Source organism: Rhincodon typus, chromosome 31 (genome assembly GCF_021869965.1).
Source record: "Rhincodon typus isolate 14 chromosome 31, sRhiTyp1.1, whole genome shotgun sequence".
NCBI classification, from domain to species: domain Eukaryota; kingdom Metazoa; phylum Chordata; class Chondrichthyes; order Orectolobiformes; family Rhincodontidae; genus Rhincodon; species Rhincodon typus.
This window is the reverse complement of record NC_063362.1, coordinates 21,068,012-21,094,660: the sequence shown is the minus strand read 5'-3', so window position 1 is coordinate 21,094,660 and position 26,649 is coordinate 21,068,012. Positions and strand designations below refer to the sequence as shown.

The window sequence follows — 26,649 nt, the reverse complement described above, 5'->3', positions numbered from 1 at the left end:
TGCTCACTTTGTTTCAGTTGGACCCACCTCTAGGAAACTTCCAGAGAGATCAGAATGCATCAAGGAGCTATCTCAATATGATATCCCTAATTTCCCATCAGTTTGCCTTCAAGCCTGCCATCCAACACCTGGAAAATCTCTCCATGTGATCTTATATATTCAAAACCATTATATAATGTGACATAATGGTGCGTTAGCTTTCATTAATAGAGGGATTGAGTTCAAGAGCCATGAATTTTTGCTCCAGCTATACAAAACCCTGGTTCAGCCACATCTGGAGTATTTTATCCAGTTCTGGTCGCCTCATTACAGGAAAGATGTGGAAGCATTGGAAAAGGTGCAGGGGAGATTTACCAGGATGTTGCCTGGAATGGAGGGAAGGTCTTATGAGGAAAGATTGAGAGAGCTTTTCTCTTCAGAACGACGAAGAATGAGAGGTGACTTGATAGAGGTGTACAAAATGATCAGAGGTATAGATAGAGTGGATAGCCAGAGATGTTTTCCTAGGGTGGAGGTAGCTATTATGAGGAGACATAGTTTTAAAGTGAATGGAGGTAAATATAGGGGAGACGTCAGAAGTAGGGGTGTGGAATGCACTGCCAGAGAGGGTAGTAGAGTCGGCCTCATTAGGGGCATTTAAGCGGCTATTAGATAGGCATATGGGTGATAGTATAAGTAGGAGTGGAGGTTAGATAGACCTTAGGTTTAGGGTAAAAGTTTGGCACAACAACGAAGGGCCTGTACTGTGCTGTACAGTTCTATGTTCTATGTAAAATTAAAATGTTGAGAACTTAGGTGCTTTTCTTGGATTGGGAAACAAAGTTGAAGGATGAGAGAAGTAGTGATTTAGTGAAAGCAAGGTTGGTTCTAAAACTACATAGGTTGTATGAGGATGTGAGGACTGGGACAAGGAATTCCACCAATTTTTCGTATTGGTTTATAGTGAATTACTGTACAGTAAGACATGATGTGACTAATATTAATTTCAATGCAATGAGAATGAAGCAAGTACATAAAATGACAGGGCATGTGGAGCATAGGAGGATTAAGAATTTGACCAAAGCTTCCTTACATTCTAAAGTTTTCAGACACTGATAAGTATATTCAAATCTTTATTACATATGCCTCTCAGTTCTGGGAAATTCTCACTTTCAATTTGAATATAGTGGAATGCTCTGGAAAAGGGCCAGCAATTATCATTAACAATCTACGTCATCTCATTTTAACCTTACAATAGTTTGCTTGCATTTTTACCTCACCTTCCTTTGACAAATGCCACATAGAATGGGGAGGAATAGAAGTTAACAAACTGGAACACAAACACTTTAAATGTGAATGCATCTTCGAACTGCGTCTGTGTGCGGTGCATCTCTGCAGAAGACAGTAAAGCAAGTATCAATAAATATTCTAGCCACAAGAATAAACACATTTTTTAAAAAATTATTTATGGGATGAGGGCATCACTGGCAAGGCCAATGTTTATTGCACACCTCTGTTTGATCTGGAAAGGGTGATACTGAAGTACCTTCTTTCTTGTACGACTGTGGTGAAGATACATTGGACTGCACAAGATTTTGTGACAATGAAGGAACAATGATATATCTCCAAGTTAGGATAGTCTGTGGTTTGAATGAGAGATTGGAGCTGTGTTCTACGAATCTGCAAGTGGTTTGCAAGTTTGAAAGGTGTTGACAAAGAAGCCTTCACAAGTTGTTGCAGTGCATACAATGTATACTGTACATTGGGGATGAAGTGAATGCCTAAGATGATGAATGGAGTGTCAAGTAAGTGGCATTTAGTTCTGGATAGTGTTGCCATTCATGAATGTTATTAGAACTGCAGACATCCAGATTCCAGGTAATTTCATCATACTCTGGATGTGTGCCTTATAGATGGTGGAAAAGGCTCTCAAGGGTCAGGCAGTAACTTTCCATCGAACACTCAACCTCTATCTGTTCTCGTAGACACGAGTATTTACCTGCTGTTCGTTAGGGTCCTATTCAATGGTCCCACAATGTTGATGGTGGGCTTTCAGTGATGATAATACCATTGAAGGTCAAGGGAAGGTGAATTGCTTCTCTCCTGTCAGATATAGTCATTGCCTATTACTTACGTGGCACAAATGTTACTTGTCACTTATGAATCCAAGCCTGAATATTGTCCAGGCCTTGTTGTATATGGTTACAAATTCCAGAGTTTATAAGATGGCTCAGTTTTAAAATATCTCTTTCAATTAAAGATAAAACAGAATATCCTAAAGTCATACTGAATTCTGCCCAGAGAAGATTCATGTGAGTTAGTTTGTAAGGGGTAGAGACCCATATCAGAAATCAAGGCCCAACTCCGCATCTTGAGACAAAAGAGGAACAAACTGATCTTTTCGAGAACTGCAGAGGAAGACTGAATACTGTTGCTGCTATTCCATTCAAAGGGAAACACTATTTTGAGATTAAAAAAACAACACAGAATGGTGAAAATGGATTTCCTATTCTTTGCTCTGGAAGTCTGTTCAGTTCTGCTTCAGAGATTGAGTGAAGGGAATTTTAAAGACAATGGAAGACTCAGTTGACTGGAGAAAGGATCCAGTTAGAAAACCAGGGGGCATTTGGAATTTTGTCTACAAGATAACATATGTGCTGAAATTGTGGTGTAATGTAAAAATGCAGCATAGGGTTCTGGGTTGTGTTAATTAGTTAATCGGGAAAATACCTTTTTCACAGTCTAGTGTATTAGCTGCCAACTAAGTAATGTGTAGTTGGTGTTGATTGTAGTTAGCTTGTTACTGTAGAAGTCTTAAGATATGAAATCCTATAATGTGATAATTTGATCACTGGGAAATTCATAATACTTCTTAAATGTTAACAATCCTGTGAAGCAATTGAAGATGTCTCGGCCAAGGGCACTGCCCTCTAGCGCTCTTGCAATGATGTTCTGAGCCTGAAATGATTGGCTTCCAATGACCTGAACCATCCCCCTCTGTGCTGGGGACTTCATTGGGAATTGGGGAAAAGTTTGACTTTACTAGGTCTCCTTGATGTCCCACTTGTCTCAATACTGTCCTGATGCCAAATGCAGTCAATCTCAGCTACTTCTGGAATTCAGCTCTTTTGACCACATAGTCATAGAGTTATCCAACACGGAAATAGACCCTTCAGTCCAATTCATCTGCGCCAACCAGATATTCTGAACTGCTCTAGTCCCATTTGCCAGCACTTGGCCCATATCCCTCTAAACCCTTCCTATTCAAATACACATCTAGATGCCTTTTAAATGTTGTCATTGTACCCCCCTGCACCACCTCCTCTCACAGCTTGTTCCATACACACACCACCCTCTATGTGAAAAGTTGCCCTGCAGGTACTTTTCAAATCTTTTCCCTTTCACCTTAGATCTATGCCCTCTAGCTTTGGACTTTCCTACCCTGGGAAAAAGGCCTGGTCTATTCACCTTATCCATGCCCCTCATGATTTTATAAACCTCTATAAAGTCGCCCCCTTAGCCTCCGACACTCCAGGGAAAATGCCCCAGGCTATTCAGCCTCTCACTATTGCTCAAACCTTCCAATCCCGGCAACATCCTTGTAAATCTTTTTTGAACCCTTTCAAGTTTAACAACATATATACCAGGGAAAACAGAATTGAACACAGTACTCTAAAAGTAGACTCACCAATGCAACATGATGTCCCAACTTCTTTACCTCAATGCACTGACCAATGATGGCAAGTGTGCCGAACGCCTTCTTCACCACCCTGTCTACATGCATCTCCACTTTCAAGATAATATGCATCTACACCCTAAAGTGTCTTTGCTCGGCAACACTCCCCAGGGCCCTACCATTAACTGTATAAGTGCTATCCTGATTCGCCTTAGCAAATGCAATGCCTCATTTTTCTAAATTAAACTCCATCTGTCACTCCTTGGCTCCTTGGCCCATCTGATCAAAGTCCCGTTGTACTCGGAGATAACCTTCACTGTCCACTCCACCACCAACTTTGGTCTCATCTGCAAACTTGCTAACTATACCTCCTATATTCAGATCCAAATCATTTATATAAATGACAAAAAGTAGTGGACTCAGCACTGATCCTTGCTGCACACAACTGGTCACAGGCCTCCTGTCCGAAACACAACCCTCTACCACTGCCATTCCCTACTTTCAAGCCAATTTTGTATCCAATTGGCTAGCTTCCCATAAAGTTCTGGGAAACATCCAAATCAGATCCCAGGATTTGTCTACTTTTACAAAGCTAAAATGAGGCCTGGAGCCAAGTCATGCTGGCAGTACATAAATCAAGCATCAGTGAGGAGGTTATTGGTGAGTAAGTACCTCTTGATAATACTGTCAATGACAACTTCTCTTTATCATTTTATTGATAGTCAAGAATAGACTCTCGAGAAGTTAACTGGGCAAAATGGACTTGTCCTGCTTTTTATTGACAGAACATATATAGTCAATTTCCCACTTGGGACAATGAATGCCAGTGTTCTAGCTGTTCTGGAACAACTTGGCTAGAGATCTGGACAGCAATGCCTTCAGCTCTACAACCAAGATACTGTTTGGCCTATAGTACTTGCTTAGTGTGCTCAGATGTTTTGTGGAGTCAGTTGCAACATTGGCTTCTGGGACAGCATGGATCTCAGTAGGCGGCCTAAATAGATCATCTGCTCAGCATTTTTGGTTGGAAAGGTTGCAAACCTAGGCTTTCCCACTCACCATGCTGGGTGTCCTCACCACTGAGGACATGGAGCCTCCCCCTTCATCAGTTATTTAACCGCCAACCATTCCTAGCGAGATGAGGCAGGATTGCTTTTGCTATTTAGCATGCATGGAATGCAATGTAATTACCTATGTAGATCATCAAGTCTGCAAAATGATGGCATCCTGGCGTACAAGTGCTATAATATAAATATGGTTTGTTAGGCTAATGTAGCAGATTATCTGCATATTAAAGAAATCTCTTTAAGTCAGCTGCAGTGACAGTGCTTGACTATACTACTGAGATTAAGGATCAGCCACAATCATGCTGAATGGCAGACTGAATTCGATGGGTCAAATGGCTTACTCCGACTTATTACAATTCCATATTTATAAAGGGGTAGAGCTATTAGCATATTTACACTAAACGGGGACAGACTCTGAATGCACTGAGCTGATAGTTTCCTTACCCCATCTGGTGAGTTTTTCTGCCAGCGAAGTGTAGACCTGGCCCATGAGCAGGATGAGAATAAGGTTTACTAAGGAGCTGCTGATATTCGCTATGTTTTCAGCCTGTCAGGGATTAATTGCAATACACTGAGTACAATTAGAACATATCTAATATTAGAACCATATATGAGCAACAGACGGGTGAATGAAGACCCAGAAAGCAGCTGCCACCTGTGGAACTGTAGTCCAACATCAGTAAGCAAGTTCAGAAGAGGAGAGCATTAGATTTCAATGTTGTGCATGAGGGGCTGTGCAGTGGATTAACCAGCACCTATATCGGCTGCAATATTTGAAGACATCCTCGCCCCACACCAAAGAAATGGTTCCAGAATTGCCATCAGTGGGGAAATGTCAAAGGTGACATTTAATATTAGCAAGGATGATCTAGATTGCAAACCATTTTACACACATCAGAGTAGTTATATATTTAAATTAAATTTAGTGACCACTTAAAGAGATTAATCTTCAACCAGTTCTCCACTGATCTGTGTGTTCAATATTGGAGCTATGTATTTTACCCAAAGGCAGGGCCATTCCTAGTGTCCACTGGCTTGACCATACAACTTTCTCATTCAAGGTAGCCCATGCCCACTGTTATCCAAATCTTTCAATTTGTGAACCTCTTTAAAAGCTGTTCATTGCCAATCCCTTATCCCATTGTATATCTGAAATCTCCTGTAATCCTGTTTCCCGGTGAGCACTGTGCTTCTGACTTTCTGTGCATCTTCCTTCTCTTTGCCAAACCACAGGCAATGGCATTCTTCAGCTACCCAAGGCTTGCATATATCTTTTTGTCTCCAACTCCACTGGATTCAGAATTGGCTGACCCTTAGAAGACAAAGGGTGGTAGTGGACGGAAAATATTCAACATGGTGCTCAGTTACGAGTGGTGTACCACAAGGATCTGTTCTGGGTCCTCTTCTATTTGTGATTTTTGTAAATGATTTGGATGTAGGAGTGGAAGGTTGGATGAGTAAGTTCACGGATGATACGAAGGTGGGTCGAGTTGTGGATAGTGCGGAGGGCTGTTCTAGGTTACAAAGGGACATTGATAAGATGGAGAGCTGGGCTGAGAAGTGGCAGATAGAGTTTAACCCTGAAAAGTGTGAGGTGATTCATTTTGGAAGAACAAATTTGAAAGCAGAATACAGGGTTAACGGAAAGATTCTTGGCAGTGTGGAGGAGCAGAGGGATCTTGGGGATCATGTCCACAGTTCCCTGAAAGCTGCCACCCAGGTGGATAAAGTTGTTAAGAAGGCATATGGTGTGTTAGCTTTCATTAATAGAGGGATTGAGTTCAAGAGCCGTGAAGTTATGCTCCAGCTATACAAAACCCTGGTTCAGCCACATCTGGAGTATTGTGTCCAGTTCTGGTCGCCTCATTACAGGAAAGATGTGGAAGCGTTGGAAAACGTGCAGAGGAGATTTACCAGGATGCTGCCTAGAATGGAGGGAAGGTCTTATAAGGAAAGGTTGAGAGAGCTAGGGCTTTTCTCTTTAGAACGACGAAGGATGAGAGGTGACTTGATAGAGGTGTACAAAATAATCAGAGGTATAGATAGAGTGGATAGCCAGAGACTTTTTCCTAGGGTGGAGGTAGCTGGTACGAGGGGGCATAGTTTTAAAGTGAGTGGAGGTAGATATAGGGGATGCGTCAGAGGTAGGTTCTTTACTCAGAGAGTGGTAGGGCCGTGGAATGCATTGCCAGAGAGGGTAGTGGAGTTGGCCTCATTAGGGGCATTTAAGCGGCTATTAGGTAGGCATATGGATGATAGTATAAGGTAGAGGTGGAGGTTAGATAGACCTTAGGTTTTAGGGTAAAAGTTCAGCATAACATCGTGGGCCAAAGAGAACTGTACAGCACAGTACAGGCCATGTTCTATGTTCTATGTTCTATGTTCCACATTTTAAAAAAAACCTCAAAATCCATTTCATCAATCATCTTTCCAAATTTCTCACTTTCTACTGATTAGCATAATGAAAATAGCTGCTGAATGAGATATTGTTAATCTGAAATGCCGAGTGCAAGCTGTTGCTGCCGTTAATGCTGAGAAAATGCAGCATTTTGTATTTTAAATACCCAGTGTCAAACTTGGCCATGTTCTGATTAGGTACACCATAAATTAGATACACAATTACCCTCTCTCTCTAATCTTCTATCAAAATGAAACTCTTCTTACACTATCCTATCACACACCTAGTCACTTGCTGCATTGTTAAATGCACAGTGCATTAATCCAATTATGTGTTTTTGCCAGAGTGTCAGAAGATTAGCACAGAATACTTTCAAACGCTCTCAATGTTACCCAAGTGATTCAGTTAATTAGTGCCGTTGGGAGCCATGGTCACTCGGTCAAGGACAATGCAAAAAGGTAAATTATTATATTTACTCCTACAGCATAGCTTAAAGTACATGGAAAGCTGAACATGCATACTGGCTCTTATAATTTTTGTATAGCACACAACAGTTAATACACAGGGTTAGTTATCCTTTTCTCACCTGAGTCTTTAGGATAGCGTTGCCTGTGTGGTACATCATCACACTGATAATCCCACGGTACATGATCACGGTCACCAGGAAAATCATCACTATAAACAACTGGGCCAGGCAGGAAACATGCAAAATGGAAATAACGATAATGGAAGGCAGAATCGAGGAAGAAGAAAGAATGGCTTGGAGGAGAGGAGGTTACATAAAATAAAGAAATGAGATACCACATAGAAGAACAACAAAGACAGGGAAGAAGTTAAGAAGTATGCAAACGTGAATGAGAAACAAGAGTGGAGAAGAGAATTGAAAAGCCGAAAAGGGAGGATTTAAACAGAGGACAAAAATAACTATTAGTATCTCATATTTATTAAAGCAATAAATACCAGATCAATTAAAAAAAGCAACTATTAACAACACTTCCCACTAAACCAATAAGAATTGGTGACGCAATGTTAACCACACTGGACTAGTCCAAAGATTTAGGCTAATGATCTGGGGTCATGGGTTCAAATCATGCCATGAGCATTGGTGAAATTTAAATTAGATCAATAAATTCTAGAATTAAAAGCTAGCCTCAGTAATGGTGACCAGGAAGCCATTGTTGACTGTTGTGAAAATCCATCTGGGCCACTAAAGGGAAACATATCTGCCAGCCTCACTCAGTCTGGCTTACATGCAACTCTGGACTCATGGGTAATATGCTTGCTTCTTAACTGCCCTCCAAAAGCCAGACAATTCGAGGGCAATTAGGAATTGGGAACAAATATTTACTTTGTCAATGATGCCCACATCCCACAAAAGAATAAAGAATAAAATATCCCCTTAAACCAGCATAAACCAATATCACTCAGCATCTCAGAGAAAGACAACCCATTACCCTTCCCTTAAATCAAGAATTTTCTTTCCCAAAAGCAGAAACACAATATAAAATCTGTCCTATGCCTAATGTAGTCTTGGACTTGACAAGAACTGATAGGTCAGATCACTCATCTTTTGTGTAGGACCCTGTCTGTTGGATATTAGAAACCATCACAACAGGCACAATGTTCAACAATACAGTGAATGTGGTGCAAAAAAAAGATAAGTAATTCCCTTTTAAGTGTATATTTAAATTTGTTCTAATCTTCATTTTCACATTCCAAGCATAGTATTATTAGTATTTTGAGGTGAGTGTCAGTTAAGACATTTAATTCACATGCTGATCCTGTGCCACTCCCAACTTTGGGTTAAGTGGTGTGAACTGCCACTGTTGCTGCAGTTCAGGAAAATTCATCTCTGCTAGACCTACAGTTGAAATATGTTTGGAATGACAGTATGGACAGCCAGTTGTTCTCTTTGCAAGTTAATTGCTTGTTTTCCTGTCCATGTTTCTGTGCAGACACTCCCAGTGACTGAAGGAGGGCTGTAGTTCAAAAGGAAAATCATAATTCCTGGCTTTTAAACAACTGCCCACGAATCTGAGTCTGGGGCCCAAGTTCTAAGAGTCAGGATCACTGAAAGGTCCATTCTTTCTGGTAACATATGTCCTCTCACCATAATTATGATAACCATCGATCCTGTGATGATTCGGGATAGGCGGTCTTTCTCAGGGAAATATGGTTCCTTGATTCCAGTGACTGGATTCTGTTCCATCATTGGTGCCCTTGCAGCAAACTCAGGTCTGGGACGTTCCTGCAGGAAAAGCAGTTACTGGTACAGAGTAGATCTGAATGCTTGCCTTAACTCTGATGTCTGGTGTCAAAAATCTTCATTTTACCATTATTAGTACCTCAGTGTTATTATTGCATACAAACAATAAAAAGAATGGTTCAACTACTGGTATTGGGCATTAGCTAGTGTTAACAGTTGCCCAAATCTTGACAGTTGAATGCAGGACGTTTCTGAATAGAACAAATCCAAACAGTAACTAACCGAAATCACGCATCTGCTTTCCAATTGAGGAGAAATGTTTAATCTGAGGTTGTGAACCTTTGGAACTCTCTTCCCTAAACAGCATAGAGGATAGGGCATTGAGTGTTTTTAAGACAAAGATACATAAATTCTTCACTAGCTTTACAAATAAGTGAGTCAAAAGGTTATTACAGATAGGCAGGAAGGTGAAGTTGGGGCCATGATCAAAGCAAGGATTTTATTGAATGGTGGAGCAGATTCAAAGTGCCAAATTTCCTATTCCTGGGCCGAAGGCTCGTATAGATACATGAGAGATAGCTCGAGCACCCATCACTCTTTTTCTATATTGAAAACATTGGTGTTTTGAGTCATGCAAACAAACAACAGCCTCTCATTCTCACTCAATATATCAGTACCATAGCTTCTGGACACAGTTGAATAATTTCCTATTCTTGCAAGGCATATTATACATTGACAAATTTCACAAATCGGGTCATTTTACCCTCATTGCTTGCTTGGTGTCATTGAATAGCTTCTACTTGGTTGGATTGGAAAGGCTCTGAACATCTGGGGGTCATGTTCATTACACTTGGAGGTTGGATTAGCAACTCGAGGATGCAATTCTCAGTGTCAATCTGAGTAAATGGACAGGCCCAGGGTACATCGTCTGTTTATGGACACTCAGAAAATAAACTATTTCCTGAGGACAATGTTGTCATCCACACCTTCTAGTTATTATGATTTTACCCAACTTTTAAAATTTTAATTAGATTACTATCCACAGGCATTGTGCACCATCCTTCCACAGGGATGGTTTTCATGTCAGCTTTACATCACTCAAAACATCTCAGAAAATATGAAAAGTTATCTGAGAATTTATCATAAGTAAAAATGTTGAAATTCCACCTGATTTGTGCGTGAAGGAAGGACTAAGCTTTCAAGGATCTTGACTTAAACCAGGCAGGATCAGACTGAACACAGAGGTTGAATCAATTGGCAGATTTTTCTTTACTTCCAGACTCACCTCCTCTTCCTCAAAGTTCACGGAATCCCAGTGATGTGCCAGAGTAGCATTCTTCCGTTTCCAGTATTCCAAGAAGGTCACTGCCCAGAAAGACATGAAGATGCTGAAGAAGACTGTGCCAGGATGGTCAAAGAGGTAACCAAGCTGCAGGGAACAGATGTAATGAGAAAACAAACACAAAAAAGAGTTGTGCCTTTTCCTATTAAGAGGATAACTACTTAAGAAATGGATCTTATTATGAAATACGTTCTATGAATTAACTTGGGATTATAACTATCAGGAAAGACTGAACAGACTGGGTCTCCTTTCGCTAGAAAAAAATGACAAACGAACTAATATCTTTAAAATTACAAAGGGACTGGATAGGGTAGATAGTTGAGGGAATCAATCGAACATAAAGATCAGATAGTCACTAACAAAATCCATAAGAAATTTAGGGAAACATTTTTACTCAGAGTGTGATTAGAATGTGGAATTCACCATGAGAAGTAGCAGCTGAGATAAAAAACATACGCGTAAAGATCCAGAGATGTACATGAGATAGAAACGAAGAGAAGCAAGTGTTGGCAGGGTGGAATCAGGTATATAAACACCAGTTAAGATCAACTAGACTGAATGGTCTGATTTTATACAGTGATTTCTATATAATAATGGGTATAAAAAAAATTTCAATTTGTAATGAATTTATAAATCTGCATTGATGAAGCAAGGGGGCAGTGAAGAGTGAATGAAAAACCTCCTTCATATTCACCTTTATTCTCCATGGTATGGAGTGAGAGAGAGAGAATTCCAATGTTAGGTAATAACTAGCACATCCTAAACAGTCTTTGGAGAGGGATCCTGAAATAACTCCAAAGGTCGGTATCCTGTCACCAACTCACCCTTTACTTACACATGAAAAGTCCTTGACACTGATCCAGCTCCCTCAGAGCCAGCTCTCAGAGTGAATAGAACTGCTGACTGTCCTATTTATATCTGTTAGCCTGGGATCCTTGATTGGACCAGATTAACAGCTCCAGTCAGGGAATTCTATTAGGTCCACTTGGCTTACTTCATACAATCACTACAGAACCTGTGCTGTTATAGGAAGTTTGGTCATAGATCGACCATGACGACACTGAATGGCAGAGCAAGTTCAGGGGCTGTCTGGCCTACTGCTGATCTTACCTGGACAATTTATTCATCACCAAACTGTCTTCAAGGAACAATCTGCCCTTTTTGCACTTCTACAATGCAGATACTGCATGGGAACAGATTAGAAATGTTCTAGGACCTACAGAACATCAATAAAATACTAAAGGTTTTTGGATTCAAAATACTACATACAATTGGCCTGATGAGGGCACAAAACATAATTACACAACTACAGGTACCAATATATAAAAACAAATAAGACCCAAATAATAATTACAGCTTTAAAAGACTTACTTTAGCCATGGAACAGATCTCTGAAATATTCCAGGTATCACAAGTGTCACAGAGAGGGCACATGAGATACAGGTTGCTGCTATTACAAATCTCTTCTCTGCAAGATATAAAACAAAACTGATCAATGTGCCAGTCTCTGTGCATTCTCCCTTTTTCAGACTGCATGCATCAAGGCACAGGTCTTAATCAGCTGCAAATGGTGAATGGGCTGAAAGCCTCATCTTCCCATTCTTCCAAACTTGCCGAGAGACAACGAATCAACATTGTGCATAATTTCAAAGCAGCCACTTATGGGCACCTCACTGAAATGAGCAATTGACATGCACAAAATTAAAAAGGTGAAATAACTGCACAGAGGCCAGTATCCTGTCACCAAGTGACCTCTTATTTACACATGAACAGTCCTTGACTTTAATACTGCCTCTTTTGAGTCAGCTACCAGAGTGTCAGAGATTCTGACATTCCACTTTTATCTGTCAGCCAGACTTCCCTGGTCGGACCAGATTAACAGCTCCAATCAGGGGACTCATATTCAATGATGTCCAGCTGGCTGACCTCATAACAATCACTACAAAAGGAACTCCCTACCTATGTCCGTGACACCACCCACGCCCTCCACCTCCTCCAGAACTTCCAATTCCCCGGTCCCCAACACCTCATCTTTACCATGGACGTCCAGTCCCTCTACACCTGCATTCCCCATGCAGATGGCCTTAAGGCCCTCCGCTTCTTCCTGTCCCGCAGGCCCGACCAGTCCCCCTCCACTGATACCCTCATCCGCTTAGCCGAACTCGTCCTCACACTCAACAACTTCTCTTTCAATTCCTCCCACTTCCTACAGACAAAGGGGGTAGCCATGGGTACCCGCATGGGCCCAAGCTACGCCTGCCTCTTTGTAGGTTACGTGGAACAATCCCTCTTCCGTACCTACACCGGCCCTAAACCCCACCTCTTCCTCCGTTACATTGATGACTGTATCGGTGCCGCCTCGTGCTCCCACGAGGAGCTCGAACAGTTCATACACTTCACTAACACCTTCCACCCCAACCTTAAGTTTACCTGGACCATCTCTAACACCTCTCTCCCCTTCCTGGACCTCTCTGTCTCCATATCGGGCAACCACCTCGAAACCGATATTCATTTCAAGCCCACCGACTCCCACAGCTACCTAGAATACTCCTCCTCCCACCCACCTTCCTGCAAAAATGCTATCCCCTATTCCCAATTCCTTCGCCTCCTGCGCATCTGCTCCCAGGATGAGGCATTCCACTCCCGTACATCTCAGTTGTCCTCGTTTTTCAAGGACCGTAACTTCCCCCCTCAGTGGTCGAGAACGCCCTCAACCGTGTCTCCCACATCTCCCGCAATTCATCCCTCACACCCCGTCCACACAATAAGAACCAAAAAAGAATCCCCCTCGTCCTCACGTACCACCCCACCAACCTCCGGATCCAACGCATCATCCTCCGACACTTCCGCCATCTGCAATCCGACCCCACCACCAAAGACATCTTTCCCTCCCCACCCTTATCTGCTTTCCGGAGGGACAACTCTCTCCGTGACTCCCTTGTCCGCTCCACACTCCCCTCCAGCTCCACCACACCTGGCACTTTTCCCTGCAACCGCAGGAAGTGCTACACCTGCCCCCATACCTCCTCCCTCACCCCCATCCCAGGCCCCAAGAAGACTTTCCACATCAAGCAGATGTTCACCTGCACATCTGCCAATGTGGTATACTGCATCCGCTGTACCCGGTGTGGCTTCCTCTACATCGGGGAAACCAAGCGGAGGCTCGGGGACCGCTTTGCAGAACACCTACGCTCGGTTCGCAATAAACAACTGCACCTCCCAGTCGCGAACCATTTCAACTCCCCCTCCCATTCCTCAGACGACATGTCCATCCTGGGCCTCCTGCAGTGCCACAACGATGCCACCCGAAGGTTGCAGGAACAGCAACTCATATTCCGCTTGGGAACCCTGCAGCCCAATGGTATCAATGTGGATTTCACAAGTTTCAAAATCTCCCCTCCCCCCACCACATCCCAAAACCAGTCCAGCTCGTCCCTGCCTCCCTAACCTGTTCTTCCTCCCACCTATCCCCTCCTCCCACCTCAAGCCACACCTCCATCTCCTACCGACCAACCTCATCCCGCCCCCCTGACCTGTCCGTCCTCCCTGGACTGACCTATCCCCTTCCTAACTCCCTACCTAGACTCACCTTTCCTGGCTCCATCCCCGCCTCTTCGACCTGTTTGTTTCCTCTCCACCTATCCTCTCCTCTATCCCTCTTCTATCCGCCTCCCACTCTCTCCCTATTTATTTCAAAACCCCCTTCCCCTCCCCCTTTTCTGATGAAGGGTCTAGGCCCGAAACGTCAGCCTCTCTGCTCCTATGATGCTGCTTGGCCTGCTGTGTTCATCCAGCCCTGCACCTTGTTGTCTACAAAAGGGAGGGTGGGTTACTTGACTATATGGACATTAAGTCATATCTAAATCCGTCCTCAGCTGATATCTATACACGTACACTTTCTAATTTGATCAGGAGCAGAAATCAGGTCTGATATTCACTGCCCTTGGCAATTGTAACATGCTTTTTCTGCTCTTAATGCAGCTACTTAATTTAGAAACTGAGAATCAGATTTTAGGTTCTCTTGCTATGTTTGACTGTTTCAAGCAATGAATTTGTCCACTTTGTTAGCAGGCATTGCTTTCTTACATTCTTATTCTACTGACCTAAAATTGTTCCAAGGTTTTCAATATATGATTCAGTACACCTGAATCTCTGACACTTTATATTGAATTAAACAACCGTTATGGTTGTATCATGTTTGCTCATTTTACAAGTTAATATGCCCCACTTTCCAATGCCCAATAACAAATACTGGCTGCGTTTGACAGCTCATTTATGTTTTCAATTCATTAGTTAATTAATAACATTTCTTCTTTTTCTTCTCCAGGTAGCAACCTCAAGTATTTGAGGGTTACAAACCATGGTTTAAGCTGTGAGTTACTCAGGGCCGGGTGGGGAGGCAGGATCCAAGCTTATCTCAGGCAGGATAGGGCCAAATTTTGTGCTATTTCTATTATTCTGAAACACATGTTAATCATCTAACCAACTGAGCTAACCAGCTCACCATTTACCAAATCTAATATCCTTCTCAATCCCATGAGATTGCATCAAGCTTTGAGGAATTTTATCACTAGCTTTATAAAAATATTCATGCACAAAATCCATCATTCTACCATCACGCATCAATTCAAATACATATCTTGACAATAAGTAGTCATATATCTGGAAACATATGTGACAACTGATTATACATCTTGAGGGACACTACTCTACATAAAGTGTGGGCAAGGCAAGGAGACTCATGTCCACAAATGAGCACATTGGTATGCAATTGAACCCATGCTGTTGGTATCATCCTTCACCTCATTCTAGTCAGCTGAGTTAAAGTAAAAATACTAGCGATCTGAAATTTTAAAAAAACAAAGTTCTGGAGAAACTCAGCAGGCCTCACAGCACCTGTGGAAAGAGAAACAGAGTTGCAGGTCCAATGTGATTCTTCTTCAGAACAAAACATTAAATCTGTTTCTCAGTTCACAGCTGCTACCTGTCATGCTGAATTTCTCCAGAACTTTGTTTTCAAGACAATTGAACTAATCAGCCCGTCTGTTCCGTCAGAATCAATCCTAATATTTATCTAATTAACAAGTAAAATTATAGTACCTAGCTTTTGACTTTGGAATTTGCATGAGATTTGTTTTCTTCTGTCACTTTCATATTCAATCTCTGTCTACCCTATTTGCATCTCTCAACAATCTTGGATGCACATTTCCATCATTACTTTGACTGCAATTTTGCCTGGGCTTTATCTGGTGTTATTCAACACTAATCATTCTCATGAATTCACAGAGCTCCCAAAGACTCTGGATATTGGATTATGGAAAGTAATCTTTTGTTAGAGAAATTATTGTGAAAAAAGTCATTCAAAAATGCCCCCACCCTTCTCAACTCTTGGACACTTAAAGGTTCCCACGTTTTCCTTCCCATTTCATGTTCAAGGAACAAATTTAAAAATCCAGTGTCTCCTATCCGAATAGAGGTGGTTTTGATAGGTAACTATAGTTGTGTTGTTCTCACAACTCATTGACTTACGCTGGTTTGCTTGTATTCATTGACATTAGCCCAGAGATGAAGACTAATGTCCCAACTATAGCAGCAGGGAGAAGCCAAGTTGTGTAAAAACCTGCAAAGAAAGAAGTAAAAGCTTTGCTGTGCATTTTTAAAATTGAGTAAACTCCACAAGAACTTATTATTTAGTCTCAAAACTTTGTAAGGTGGTGATAGCCAGAGGAAATCCACCTACTTACACTTGGTGCACCATTTTCCACATTATTTCAACACATGAAATCTGCCAATGGTTTCAGGAAAAGTCACAACGATTCCAGAGATTAAAATGGTCAATGTAATCTCTTAGATACAAAGAACACATCCTGTCCTTCAATCTTTTCTCACTAAATCTCGGAATCAATTTTCACCATATGTTTTAGGCCATTTTCTCCAAACCTGTATCTATTATCTCACATCCATTTTAATAGCATTCCCCCTCGGTGAAGAAGTTCCAGTTGACTTTCACTTTACTCTCGCCTTAACTTTCAACTTTTCTTGCTCTCCAAATGCAAATAATTTTGAAATGCTGCTGCCATGGACATACAGATCTATGGGAATGTACATAGATGATAGATTTGGTAATGCTTAGCTTCATAAAGAATCAATCCCTGACAGCCAATTGTAGTGAATGGTTACAGAAATATTAACTTGACTTAAACTGTCTTTCTTAACCCCAATTAAAGTGACACCTGTTGAACCAGGCCTGAATATACTTATCATTAAAATTTCACCCATCACAAGCCTGACTCTTTAAAGACGACATAGAAAAAGCATAATTGAGCCCATTATTATAAATTCATAACTCTTGATTGTTTCCTAGTTATTCTTCACACAAAGAACCATTGAACAAGGAACTCACCCAGCCAAGCAAAGTAAATGGCAATCTTTTCTCCAAAGTACTCTCGGATGTGATCAAGTGGTTGATATCTATACCACTGGGACCAACGAGCCCAATACTTATACAAACTTTGTCTTGGATTCAGACTTTCTGGAGGTACTTCATACTCTGGTAATTCATAGGGGCCCTACAGACAGCACAAGATACACCAGTGAATGTCAGTACATGTGTATTGCAAAGAGACATTGAGATACATGGTATTACAGACAGAGAAAGAGGGCCACTTGCTGCGGTCTACAACATTTCATAGAACCAACTTTTACAAAATATTCATCTTCATTATCCCAGTGCCTCTTACCTCATGGAGTGGGAAAGCAGATGCAAAGATGTTTTCATTTAGCAAGCGATCAATCCCAATTTGTGTTCTCTTCCTTTTCCCGTACACTGTTGTGGCTAGAATTTCATAAACCTGAAACACAGCAAGCTTCAGTAAATCACAAAGCCTACATTCACATCACACCCCAGAACAATACCCCTACTAAATTCCCCCCACAGACTTCTCAATGTAATCCTCTCAAATATTCCACAGACACATTGCCTCCCTTCCTTACTCTCTATTCAAATACTAAACTACTCCACCCTGCCTGATAACCCATTCAACACCTCCAGAAAGCATCCCTAGCAGGAATACGACCTAATATCTGACCCTAACCAATCATCCTACACTGTTACTCAGGTAAAATATCCCCAACACCAAACATCTGCAGGCGGTACTCACATTTCCAACTGCTCAGAATCTGACCATTCCCTTTATCATTACCTCACTGTTTTATTTATGCTCCCAATCTGTTTTATTTATGCGCCCAATCATTCTAATGCACACGCTAAACCCCTCTATCCTCTCCTTTGCCAGCTCTTCCAACCAGCTCAGTAATGCATTGTTACATTTCAATCAGCGCTTTTTGTCAGCCTTACTTATTCTTTATCATCCTGACTCAAGCTGAAATGAATTTCACAAAGAAATACAATAGTATAGTCTTATGCACTTGCGCATTCCTTGTATAGACAGGATCACACAAATTTTGAGGAACAACCAGTAGACTCATTCTTTTTAACAAATCATCCTACACGATTACTCAAGTAAAATATCCCCAATGTCTATCCACTTTCTCACCATCCCTCAGTTCTTTCCCTCTCCACAAATTGACTATTCATGCCGTTCAATTCAATGTCCCTGAAAAATTACAACACAGTATTTAATATATAGGAAGTTTTAAAGGAAGTTGAGGAATAAACCTGAAATGTTGCAAGTACACAGGGGCTCAGTCAGTGTTTACCAAAAGGAAGGATATTCCTTTAGACCCATTTTCAGCTCTGAAACAGGTCTTCTGCATGGAGCCCACACCCGAGCCAGGAGGCAGAAGGCTAACCTGAAATTGAGTTCCTGACCTCATTACATCATTTATGAAAACCACCAGCATCTTACACATTTTCAGAAAATTATGGGAAAGGGTGGAATTTCAGTGGAGCGGGGGTATGGGAGTACTATGGAATTTGGGCACTCTACTCCCCGACCCCCAACTCCCAGAACAATGATTTTAAATTTATTCTTACAAGAAAAAATACCAGCCACAAAAGAATCCTGATTGAAGGAAGCTCAGCTCGTCACTCCCCAATTTTGGCAGACGACAAGTAGTTTTGAGATGGTCTCAATGAAAGGGACTGACAAAGGTGGACCAGGTAAAGAACTCAAATAAAAAGTTCCCAAGGAAGATGAATATAAGTGCGTTCATTAGATAACTGATGTGATAGAAAAGGATAGCAGGATGTGGTGAAAAGGTAGCATCCATCTGTTAGATTATTGGGGTGAGTGAGCTGGACACATTCCTAAAAATGTCTCTGCTCACACCTCTTACATACATACTTTGCAAATCTATGTTCACATATTTCAAAACAAGACTTACAATCCGATGCCTCTGTGTGTTAGTAAAGTATGTCTCATGATTACTGCTTCCCAAAAACCTATAGCAACAAAAAAGAAAAGGTAACTTTGTCTTGAAGTGCTAACTGTTACCAAAGTCTGAAACAAAATACTGAAACCAATACATGAGGAAAGCACCAATTCAAATTGGATGTCATGGCATCCTCTACTTCATAGATACAAAAAAATGAGAAGACCACTGGGGGAGGGAGAAGCAGGATTGAACTGCAGCCTATTGGCTAACAGCTAGTGTCTGGTTGCAATGATTAACCATACTTCCCTAAAACTCAAATGGAAAATGGTCATTAACATCAACAAAGTTACAGCATCCAAAGTGATCAGAGCCATTTTCTCAGCCCCCGTAGCCTTCAAACTTGCACAATCATCTGAAATTATCAATCAGGTTCTATCTTTCTGAGTAAGGGTCATCAGTGCATTGACAGTACTCCAAGATGGTGGTGGAATAGCAGCACAACATGCAAGTTCTTCAGCCCAGGAGCCCAGATTTCTTCTACTCCATCTGCTTTACTTTTCTTTTCTTTCTACACTTTTTAAAAATGCTTCCATTTGTTATGGTACCTTGCTTTCTTTTAACAACTTCGGCGGAAGGCACCTTCTTCCAACCCAGGCCCAATTATGAGGTAGCTTCCAGCATCCCAGAATGGCAGTATAGGCCTGGTGCCTGGTGGGGTGGTCTCCCGGTGTGGAAGTCTTGTCCAGGAGGGGCGGTCTCAGCCTGGCATGATGGTCTTGTCCCCGCGTGGAGATATTCCAGCAGCCTGGCATGAAAGTCTAGTCCTGGCATGGAGGTTGCATCTTGGCATGGAGGTCTCGTCTTGGTTTCTGAGGTGGCTTCCAGGTCTTCCAATGGCCCAGTGTGGAGGTCTAGTCCCAGTATGGATGTCTCGTTTTGGTGTGGCGGGGCAGATTCGGCCCAGTTTTCCAGCATACCCCAAACCCAGGAGCCATTAATTGAATTGTGATGAATTTTTACACTTTTTTTCTTCTTACTTATTACTTCTGTCATTAGTTTAGGTGCTGTGGTATGGTGACTTATAAAACTTTTCACTGTGTTTTTGTAAAAATACACACGACAATAAATTGCTATTCTATAGATGTCAGTGAGCACACTTTGCAAAACTGCCAAAGGGATAAAAACTGGCCTAAACAATCAAAGACTGCTAGTCCATCTCCATGTTTTTGTCCATATTAAGGCCTTACTTCCATTTAGGTGTATGAAGGGGACCTAGAAAGTGTAAAAAGGTGGGAAGTTTCCTTTTGCAGGGAGAACATAATCAGGTGGGTAGATTTCAGATAATTGTTAGAAAGAGTTGAGGAGATTTTTTTAACCCAGGAAGTCTGGAATCACTGAACAAGAGTGGTGGAGGCAGAGACACATGACACATTTAAAGAGTATTTGAATAGACACTTGAGATGTGTAACCCACAGGGCTGTAACCCAAGAGCTGGAAAGTGGGATTAGGCTGAGTAGATCTTTCTCAGCATACACAAACATGATGAGCCGAATGGTCTCCATAGTGCATAAACTGCACTGATTCCAGTCTTAAAGCTTTACCCAAGCTGTTCTAGAGCCAGTCACTGATATCGAAGAGCGTACTTGGATGGGCTCCATCTCCAAAAGAAAAGTGATAACATTTCACTTGGATTCTGTCCACAATAGCACATTTGATATTAGCAGCTCATTACAAGTTTCAAATCCAAGTGATAATTCTATAGCAATGTGTACAACCCCGTAGGGTGACAGGTACACTATGAAGAGAAATATAGTAGCATTCCAGAGTGGACATCTATCAAAGTAATAACCTCAAGAATACTTTCCCCTTACACTGGAAGTGGAGCTATCCTGATAAATCTTTGACTGAAAAGACTTTAGAAAACATATTTGCTGCTGTAAGCAATAAATGAATTCCACCTCCCTGTGGTCATTGCTCCTTCCTGCAGTTTCCCTATTCACCTTAGGCTACACAATGCACACAGACATCAACACATAGGAATTCCCTCAAACTTGGAGCATCCCTCTGCCCTGCTGATGACTTACTTGTCCAGCTTGGATTTACGGAAAGGACAGGTGTAATAATCCACTGGCCTGTTGGGAACATTCTCAGTCATTATGTTGGGAATACGGAGCTTTCTCAGGATTGCCTCAGACGTATTCATGCAGGGGTTGGGCTGAGCCTGTGAGTACAATAAAAAAAGATTGAGTTGGTGACTCAGCCAAAATGCACACAGAAAGCAAACATAATGCAGCAGCTGGATAACTGAAACATGCGAAACAGAAGACTGATTGCCAAACAAAAGCAGGAGGTAACTAGCACAGAAAGCACAGAGTGATGGAAATGAAAGGGGTTCTAAAGGCTATAGCCTTGGAGAGTACGCAGCTTGGGAACCACACCAATGTATTTGACACGTGTGGGTGGGCAAAGATAAATTAAGAAAATAAATAAATAGATTATAAAACTACATCTGCTGTTTTTAGCAGGCATAGTAATTACTTTGCATAAATTACCCTATTTGTAAGATCAACAAACTCAACTTAATCTATAGGTTAAATTTGGCAATTTCCTGGTCTATGTGATTCATTTCCAGATCCCACTGTGTTCTTCTAAAATGCATCTATGAAATGTCAGCAATTGAAAGCACTTTTGGGATATAAACGTGACCTTACACACCTGTAGGGGAGCCCTCAGCGACAACTCTTCAGCATAATACACCAGTACATCCCAGGGGGCACTCAGCTTCAGGTAATGGATACACTTCTTCTCACTGATAGTTACATCCTGGGAAATAATTACATTGAGATACCAACAGAGTATTAACCACATGGATGTAAGCTAAGGTATATAAAACATCATGCATCATGTTCCCTTACTCAGATACACATCACACACTGACAGCCCATCACAGAACATTCACAACTGTTTCCAAATGGGTGTCAGACATCAATTCCTGTCACAGTAACACACCCTGGGCCAAGTATGCAGGTAATCATAAGGGTAAAGTTGACAATTTACATTTTAATGGGAGCTATGCTCAGAATCATTGAATAGAATAGTAGATTGGATAGCACAGGAGAAGACCATTTGGCACCATGTATCTATGCTAGGTTTTTGAAAGAGCTATCCAATTCAGCTCCACAACTGAGCTTTCCCCTTTTTTTTGTAAATTAGTCCTCTTCAAGACCATATCTATTAGCCTTTTGAAAATTACAATGGAATCTGATTCGACCACATTTTCAACTGGTTGTATTTCCAACTGTGTGTGAAGATATTTTTCATTTTCCCTCTGGTTCTTTACCAATTACTTTAAATCTCTGACCTGTGTTTATTGACCTACTCAAGGAGAGTATGGAATGGAGAATCAGAACTTTTCCAGCCCATCTGTTTTGAGCACTTCTGCCCACCTGGATTGTGAGATCATTGAGTTTATCCAATAATTTGCAAGTATGTGACTGGAGAAAGTATCAGGGACTTACTTGAGAGTCACACTTAAATTCCCACCAGATGACTCCAATTTTTATTAAATATTAGGGCATGGTCGATATAATCTATCTAGAAATAAAAACCCAAAGTACTAAAATCCTAAGCATTAAGTTTTATTTAGCACAAGTTACTGCAAATTGAATCTCTTTAGATATCTTTTGAACTAGATTCTCAACTTTATTTCAGAGTAATCTGGTAGCTCACAGAATGTATCTTCCACTCCCAGCAATACTGCATTCCCTGTCCTGAATTATGGTGGCACAGTCATAAGTTTACTTTATTCCTCACTGAGAGATCAGATGGTTCTGCTGTTGGGACTCTTGAGAAAAGGTTTTTTTTAAAATCAGAAGGCATCAAGGTATTAGATACTGAATATATTGAAAGTATTAGATTCTGAGGTGTCTTGGCAGGGTGGACATGGAAAGAATGTTTTTTCTTGTGGGAGAAGCAAGGATGAGGGGTCACTAGTTAAAAATGAAGGGTCACCCCTTTAACTCAAAGATGAGATTTTGTTCTCACTTGGGGTCGTGAATCTTTGACACTTGCCTGTTCAAAGTTGGTGGAAGCCAACTTTCTGAACATTTTGAAGAAGGGAAGATAGATTCCTGGTAAGCAACCGGGTCAAATGTTATTGGGGATAGATAGGAATGTAGAGTAAATAAATCAACCATGATCTTATCAAATGGCAGAGCAGTCTCAAGGGACTGAATGGCCTACTACTGCTCCAAATTTGTTTGCTTCAGCAGTTTGAAATCAGAAAGTGATTCAGATTGGCTCCTTGGGCTGAACAACCCAGAACTAGAGTACTGCCTGTTGATCTCCTGACACTGAACAATTTCCTTTTGTGGGAACAGAATATTGCTTGCAGGTAGGAATTCCCTCACCTTCTCCATCAAAAGCCCTGCATTCTGTAAATTTTTCACAAATTTCTTTCTCCATTTTTCATGTCTGTTGTACAAGTTCATTTTTGTTGTATCTTTTTCTTCTCTTTCCATTTCCTGATATGTGGACCTCACTTTCTGCCTTTTTGACCTTTTCTTTTTCACCTCCCAAACAAGCACAAAATCTGTAATGAAGAAAGTCATAGTCAGATACACGCTAACATGTGCTCCTTATCAGCGATGAACATAAACCATAAACCAGGCACCAGTTGCAAGACCACACTGTCTGACTGTACTAAGAAATACCTGGCAAATACTTTTCAGAATCCAGCCATCAGTAACAATTAAGTGACAATGCTCCAACAGTATTACCATGGCATTCCTGTAGATTTATTAACAGTATCCCACGGGATTTACAAATCTTATCTTTGGAATTTAGCTGAGTAAGACTTGTAGCTATTTGGCACTTGCCATGTGCATGTGCACATCCACATCGCATCCATCACAAGATTTTCTACTTTCACACCTTCCCACCTAATCCCCAAAATACCTAATCCCTTACTTGAGCTTTTGTCCTCAATAGGCTCAACTCTTCCACAATCCCATTTGCCAACCTCCAAGGTTTTATCCCTCATAAACTCTAATTGATCCAGGGCTTCACTTCCACAACATTCCACTTTCTACCAATTCTGTCCTGGCTAACCTCCTTTAGCTACACATGCCCTGATCACAATGACTTCAGACTCCTCATCTTCAAAGTTCCCTATAGGTTTATCCCTTCTTCTCTGCCCCTATTGCAACTTTCTCAACTTCTTTTCCTGCGTCCTCCCCTATTCCATTGCTGGTTTACTGTGCAGGCACTGCTCCCTCAACTACATCGGTGGCCTAGCATTCAGCCATCTTTTCCCTACATACTGGAAGTCTCTCTAAAACTCAATCTTCCATACAAAATCTCTCCCTTCAACTTTCTCATCTTAACTGATCTACTTCACTGCATCTTTCATTATCATCTAGATTTAGATTTTAGATTTTATTGTCACGTGTACTTAGGGGCGGCACGGTGACTCAGTGGTTAGCACTGCTGCCTCACAGCACCAGGGACCCGGGTTCGCTTCTACCCTCGGGCGACTGTCTGTGTGGAGTTTGCACATTCTCCCTGTGTCTGCATGGGTTTCCTCCGGGTGCTCCGGTTTCCTCCCACAGTGTAAAGATGTGCGGGGTAGGTGGATTGGCCATGCTAAATTGCCCATAGTGCCCAGGGATGTTTAGGTTAGGTGGGTTAGACAAGGGAAATGCAGGGGTAGGGGAATGGGTCTGGGTGAGATGCTCCTCGGCGGGTCGATGTGGACTTGTTGGGCTGAATGGCCTGTTTCCATACTGTAGGGATTCTATGATTCTATGTACTCAAGTACAGGAGTACAGTGAAAAGTATAATGTCGCCACACATGGCACCTAAGTAAAAAAAAACTTAGGTACAAAGCAAACCCGCCACGAGCCACTGAAAGACCAGGCTGAGAGTCATCACACCATCACGGGACCAGGCTGGGATTCGCTACAAGTCACCCACCATGAGCCACAAAGAGACCAGGCTGGGACCCACAACAAGCTGCTGGGAGACCAGGCTGAGACCTGCTGAGAAACCAGGCTGAGACCTGCCACCAAGAGGGGGAAAACACCAAAAAGAGGGGAAGAAAGAGAAGAAAATGGGAAATAAACAGAAAGAGCGGAGGAGCTCCAGTTGGAGTGTCCTACTCCTCCACCATCCTAAACCACCCCAATCTCTGCTAGTCCCCGCTAGAGTCTGATCTGCCTGAACTTAGGAGCACTGAGAGATGTTTTGCAAGCCATGAAAATATAAGGTGATGTTGTTAGATTTGTAACAAGAACTGGCAAAGGCTCCAGTTTGACCAAATCATGAAAATATCCAAAAAACATCAAATATGAATCCCATAAAACTGCATTATTCTCTGAACTTACCCTCATGTGTATCAGATCTGTCAGAAATACCTCAAGCAGCTTCAGATACACTGATTTACTTGCGCTGTTCAAATAAAATATGCAGTCATTTTGCACATCGCAAGATCCCATAACAGCAATAATTTGAATCACTATTTTGGTGTTTGAGGGAGGAATGTTAGTCAGGATGTTAAGAGAACTCCCTGCTCTCCTTTGAATAGTCCTGAACAATATTTAACATCCCTTTGAAGCTGTCTCATCTAAAAAGAGTAATGACTGACAAGCAGCACCCTCTCAGCACAACATAAGAGTGTCAGTTAGATTACACTCAGGTCCCAGAGTGAGACTTCAATGCACATCCTTCAGAATTAAAAAAATTGATTGGGTAAAGGTGGCAGTGGAATGTAGACAAGGAAACTCAATCTTGTTGCTTTATTCTGTTCCATTCTGAATTTTGCTTCTTGCTCAACAAATTAGATTTCTATGTCTATGTTGGTGGAGGTTCCTTTAAGTTGAGCATGACATCTATTAAGCTAGACCAGTGTTCGGATAACTGAGCATTTGACCTTTGAATCTGTATGTTTTTTTGCAGTGGGGCATGTTGCTGTGTGGGGAAGTGAATGTCACAGCTCAGGATGGCTTCTTCTCTTTCCTCTGCCATTCCACCTTGGAGTCAACTCAGTGAGCCTTGGTTGAAGGAACTTGATCTTTGATGGATCAGGAAGTGCCATGCCAAATGGTTGGCAGCTTTCTCCTCCCAATCATTGGTGACAATGCCTGTGTGCTTTAAGGTGACCTTGAGCGTACCCTTATCTCTTCCTTTAGCCAATCTTTTGGCATTGTCAATGGAGAGCTGAGAGAACAGAACCTGCTGAGAGAGGTAGTTTTGGACACAATGGCTTGGTTCTTTAGAAGCAAGGCTTCAAGGCTGGTAGACTCAGCTTTATGCAGCATGTTCATGTTGGTCTGCAATTCCTTTGCGTTGTAAACCATTTTGAGATGTAATGACAAGTGCAAAATTGTTTTTTAAATATTTGTGGTGAACTTCTGCAGGTGTTATCTTGCTTGCCCACTATTTTCTCAGGGTTGCCATGGCTCTTCCCAATGTTACAGTGGAGTGGCAAGAGAACTTGCAAAAATTCATTTGCTTGACATAACTAACTGTATATTAGCACAGAGATAGTAGGAACTGCAGATGCTGGAGAATCCGAGACAACAAGGTGCAGGGCTGGATGAACACAGCAGGCCAAGCAGCATCATAGGAGCAGAGACTCTGCTCCTA

At 41.7% G+C, this 26,649-nt stretch overlaps 1 protein-coding gene across 1 annotated transcript in view; it reads right to left on the bottom strand.

Moving 5' to 3' along the window:
* ano11 (anoctamin 11) overlaps window positions 1–26,360 on the bottom strand; it is a 36,339-nt gene extending 9,979 nt beyond the window's left edge. Inside the window, exons 1-15 of the mRNA XM_048614890.1 lie at window positions 26,175–26,360; window positions 24,979–25,063; window positions 23,415–23,596; window positions 21,721–21,828; window positions 21,090–21,226; window positions 19,015–19,072; window positions 17,409–17,519; window positions 17,072–17,237; window positions 16,198–16,288; window positions 12,040–12,136; window positions 10,612–10,755; window positions 9,231–9,368; window positions 7,707–7,805; window positions 5,167–5,269; window positions 1,260–1,371 (exon numbers count right to left, since the gene is read on the bottom strand). Coding sequence (XP_048470847.1) covers window positions 1,260–1,371; window positions 5,167–5,269; window positions 7,707–7,805; window positions 9,231–9,368; window positions 10,612–10,755; window positions 12,040–12,136; window positions 16,198–16,288; window positions 17,072–17,237; window positions 17,409–17,519; window positions 19,015–19,072; window positions 21,090–21,226; window positions 21,721–21,828; window positions 23,415–23,596; window positions 24,979–25,063; window positions 26,175–26,360 — 1,817 coding nt within the window. The remainder of the gene's footprint in view (window positions 1–1,259; window positions 1,372–5,166; window positions 5,270–7,706; window positions 7,806–9,230; window positions 9,369–10,611; window positions 10,756–12,039; window positions 12,137–16,197; window positions 16,289–17,071; window positions 17,238–17,408; window positions 17,520–19,014; window positions 19,073–21,089; window positions 21,227–21,720; window positions 21,829–23,414; window positions 23,597–24,978; window positions 25,064–26,174) is intronic.
* Between the last annotated feature and the right edge of the window lie 289 nt (window positions 26,361–26,649).